The sequence below is a fragment of the Myotis brandtii genome, unplaced genomic scaffold (assembly GCF_000412655.1).
Source record: "Myotis brandtii unplaced genomic scaffold, ASM41265v1 scaffold74, whole genome shotgun sequence".
Classification (NCBI taxonomy): domain Eukaryota; kingdom Metazoa; phylum Chordata; class Mammalia; order Chiroptera; family Vespertilionidae; genus Myotis; species Myotis brandtii.
In genome coordinates, this window is record NW_005370944.1 from 4,007,000 (window position 1) to 4,011,873 (window position 4,874).

The following is a 4,874-nucleotide window of genomic DNA, read 5'->3' on the forward strand; positions in this document are numbered from 1 at the left end:
CTCCTGCACGCCCCCTACTGGGGATGGAGCCCACAACCCAGGCATGTGCCCTTGACCAGAATTGAACCTGGGACCCTTCAGTCCACAGGCCGATGCTCTATCCACTGAGCCAAACCAGCTAGGGCTAATTTTGGTTTTTAAGTGTCATATGCATTGCAATCTAATTCTCATTAAGAATAGAATTAATGGGTGTACCCGACATATCATCTAGTTGTTAATTATTAGAAACAACTCTGAAAAAACACATCACTGGCTTAGAAGGGACAGCATTTCTTTTTACTCTTCATTCCACATTTTAAAAATGACATTGTCTGCATTTTGAATTAAGGTCACCCTTTCTCCTTTGTAGCTCAAAAACAAACTAATATTTAGTTTGTAAATTTCAGGTACAATTGTAGTTCTGAAATCACCATGATATAAATCAAACAATTCTGCCAGATTAAGGGTAAAGAGGAGAGAAAAAACTATTAGAAAGAAGAAATACTTATTTGAAATAACAGATAACCGTGAGAAGTTATCAGCTGAGTTTTAAAACCACAGAACTTTGGATATAAGGAAGGAGTGTGCACATGGCTAATAGACAAGGTTAATGAAAGCTATTATCAATTCAGAGTAGCAAATTGACCACTTACTGAGCAAACTAAGTGGTCTACCAGAGCCATTTAATTTAATAAAGTTACTTGATTCCCCCTTTCATAAAGCATCCAGGAATCAGATGGGGAAAGATGGGCTAACAAAATCTTTGCAAAGGGTGTGCTGATAGCCAGGAAAGCTTTGCATGGTGAATGGAAGAGATAGCACAGAAGTGAATAATTGATTCTCATAATATTTAGATCTTGATCTGCTTCCAGCCAGTGGACTACGCAATAAGTTTTTGGTTCTTTTATAGTTTTCTTCTTGCATTCCTCTAGATTTCACATATCCTTAATTTGTTTTACAGATCACTGCTTTTCCTTTGGAATAAGCCAATGTGGCTAATGGAGACCAAAAGGTAATTAATAAATGTTACAATAGCTTGGTTTTAAGGTTTTGGTGCATAACTTCAAGACATTTTCATAGAACATTGTGTTTTCAAGGTACGGTTAAAATGAAACTTTCCATTAGGATAATGTAGAGGATGACATTTTTTCAGGAAAAAGTAAAAATCCTAAGCTTGCTTCTATCCGGCATCTTCCCTCAGGCACTGAGATTGCAGCCATCCAACAAATGGGGACAGGCAGAATGAGACTTCAAAAGTCACAAATATACAATATCTAATTTTTAGCAAGTCTGGCAATGAGATCTTTCCATTCTCCCCTCTTCTTTGTGATGTATATAGGAGTGAGTAGCTGCAATAGTGATTCTGGCTGTTGTCTAAAAAAGTTCTGACACAAGGCCTCAGTGTTACATATCACGTACATCCCACAGTCATAGCTGTTTTGTTGAGCAGGGGCTTTCTCTTCCACAAACACTAGTTTGTCTCCTTTTCTGCCTAAGAAAGCCTCCAATTTTTCTGCTACCTGCTTTGCATGAACTGAGTTGCTTCTGCTATGGGAGTCATAATGAAAAAAGCTATTTTTATCTTGGAGATAAACCAGCAAACTCCAATGGGTTCCCCCAGCTGCCTGGTTGGAATTATCATTGATGGCTAAAAATACAACTCTCTTGTTGGGGATGTCCAGGGGTTCAAGGAACATGGCAATCTCTGCTGGGTTGCTAGTGCACTTGATGAACTGGGTGACTTCAGGACTGATGAAGCAGACTTGGTCAGAGCAGTCATGAAACTCACTATTGGCAAAGTACTCAAAGGCAAACCCAATAATACGGTCATTGAGCCAGCTTGGAGGATCCAATAGTGAGACATCTGATTGCCGCAGTAGACTGTCCATGTAACTCAAGACTACAGGGTCCATCTTGTACTGACCAGGATTGCTCAGAAATTCTGGAAGCTGAAAGAGAGGCAGAAGACAATATTTAATGTTGAATATGACACCTGGCTGACAAATGGGGATGATAAATCATAGCTACTCTCACAGAGTTTTGGGCAAAATTAAATACAATTGTAAATTAACAATGCCTACCTAAAAGTAAACATTCAGGAAACTGCAGGATAAATGCTTTATGTTTATAATTAGGTGGAATGAAAACTTGGGAAATTTTCTATGCTGAAACAGTAAGCATGGATTTTTTTTAAAAAATATATTTTATTGATTTTTTACAGAGAGGAAGGGAGAGAGATAGAGAGTTAGAAACATCGATGAGAGAGAAACATCGATCAGCTGCCTCCTGCACATCTCCCACCGGGGATGTGCCCGCAACCCAGGTACATGCCCTTGACCGGAATCGAACCTGGGACCCTTCAGTCCGCAGGCCGACGCTCTATCCACTGAGCCAAACCGGCTTCGGCAAGCATGGATTTTTAATTTCCTTTATAAATATAGGGATTGGTTAAAGTTATAACTAGTGTTTTCCTAAACTCCATGGCATTAACCATATATTTGGCCCTTTAATGAATATGCATGATTACAATGGCAAATTATTTTTAAATTAAAGATGAATTTTCAAAGAATCTAAAAAATGTTACTAATTACCAAGGGAAATAGTTTCTATTTCCACTTTAATTTTCAAGAGATAAAACATTGCTTCCTCATTCCATAATGGAAAGTGACAGTGATTAGAGTTGTAGTTAATGATGATTTTTATTTTTTTAAATATATTTTATTGATTTTTTTTACAGAGAGGAAGGGAGAGGGATAGAGAGTTAGTAACATCGATCAGCTGCCTCCTGCACACACCCTACTGGGGATGTGCCTGCAACCAAGGTACATGCCCTTGACCGGAATCGAACCTGGGACCCTTGAGTCCGCAGGCTGATGCTCTATCCACTGAGTCAAACCGGTTAGGGCTAGAGTTGTAGTTAAAAGTTGTAGCTAACACTTTCTGTAATGTGAAGAACAGAAAATCATGAGCGTAATAGAAATGAAATTCATTTCTGACTCTGCCCAGCCAAGGGACAGAGAGGGAGAGAGGGAGAGAGAGAAAACATTAATTGGTTGCTGTCCGTATGTGCCCCACCTGGGGAATGAACCTGCAACCTAGGCACATGCCCTGAACCAGGAATGTAACCTGCAAGCTTTTTATTTATTTATATTTTTGGTGCACAGAACAACGCTCCAATTGAGGCACTCAGCCCAGGCCATTGGTTGATTCTTATATGAGCCCTGACCGGGTATCAAACCGGCATCCTTGGCATATGGACAACGCTCTAACTCTACCCGGCCAGGACTGGTCACACTATTAAAACAATAAAATTTTGTGGCATAATTATTTTCATGTAATCAAAATCCTGCAAAAACCTATATAAAAATAAACATACAGTAAATAAAGTAAATGAGGTAACTAAGAAAGACCAAAGAGGCTTTTATGTGCATGAGGTATGTCATAATATGAATTACTTCAGAAACAATACAGGGCTGTTTAAGTATGTGTCTGTCTGTCTATCTATCTATCTATCTATCTATCAAATGAGATGGCATGAACTAAGATTTTCTTAAGAAGAAAGAATAATTTGAGCAGAGACATAAATTGGAACTAGGAACAAAGTTAATGAGGCACAGAGCCCATTTGTTATGAGTGAGCCACAAATTTGGCTCTAATTATTTGGCAGCTAACCTAAGAGCATTAAGTTAAATATTCACAATCTCCATAAGGTAAAAACAAAGCATTTGCTCAGGAGAGGTAAAAGTTTTCTTTGCATTAAGGTCAGACAGTTTTCTCTCAAGAAATTTTAATGCCCCCCAATATCTTTATAATATATGAAATTGTTTCAAAGGATTGTTTCTTCTAATGATCTGTAATATTCAGCCTGATGGCAAAATGAGCTAACAGCAATTTACATGGACACTTGGTGCTCAGCTTGCTGCTGATCTGACTTAAGAGTATATGAATATGAAGAGGGAATGACGCATGTGTACCATGCAAGGCTCCCTTAATCACTCCCCTATACTGTCAATGAACACTACATAGTGGTGAGTGCCAGATTGTACTGCCTAGCAAACACCTGGAGACCTGCTCTCTATGCTGCCAGCTGAAATCAGACTCATTATTTTTTTAAAAATATTTTTATTGATTTTTTACAGAGAGGAAGGGAGAGGGATAAAGAGTTAGAAACATCGATGAGAGAGAAACATTGACCAGCTGCCTCCTGCACACCTCCTACTGGGGATGTGCCCGCAACCAAGGGATATCCCCTTGACAGGAATCGAACCTGGGACCCTTCAGTCCACAGGCCGACGCTCTATCCACAGAGCCAAACCGGTTTTGGCCAGACTCATTATTTTAACAGCCAACCCCTACTAGGGATAGAAGTCTACAAGGAGTAGAGTGCCTGGATATATAGGCATCTCACTTAGAAGGGAGTATCACAGGCAGAGCCAAGATTTTCTTCAGAAAATAGTTTTTGATTTGTCTGTTTGATTTTGAAAACGTCCAACACACAATGTATTAATCAAGGACTTAATTCTATTCCATACTGTATGACTGCAATAGCTTAACATCAACAATTGTAAAGCAAATGGGCTTAGCCGGTATGGCTCAGTAGTTGAGCTTTGACCTATGAATCAGGAGGTTGGGGTTTGATTCCCCTTCACATGCCTGGGTTGCAGGCTTGATCCCCAGTAGGGGGCGTGCAGGAGGCAGCCGATTATTTCTTCTCTGAAATAAATAAAAACATATTTTAAAAAATAAAGCAGGAACTGGAGGGCAGCTTTCTCTCGGAGGTACTTGCAGCAATTGCTGGGACACTGAGAAGCGGGGCCTCTGAAGGCAGGACTGAGAGCAGCCATAACTGCTCGCTCCGCCCGCCCTGTAGATCCCCTGGGACCTGCCCCGCCCAA

General features: G+C 40.0%; 1 protein-coding gene across 2 annotated transcripts in view; it reads right to left on the reverse strand.

The window, feature by feature from the left end:
- Positions 1-254: 254 nt before the first annotated feature.
- SENP8 (SUMO/sentrin peptidase family member, NEDD8 specific) overlaps positions 255-4,874 on the reverse strand; it is a 44,074-nt gene continuing 39,454 nt past the window's right edge. For both annotated transcript variants that reach the window (XM_014530422.1, XM_005882819.2), the window contains exon 2: positions 255-1,928. In XM_014530422.1, coding sequence (XP_014385908.1) covers positions 1,254-1,928 — 675 coding nt within the window. In that variant the 3' untranslated portion in view covers positions 255-1,253. The remainder of the gene's footprint in view (positions 1,929-4,874) is intronic.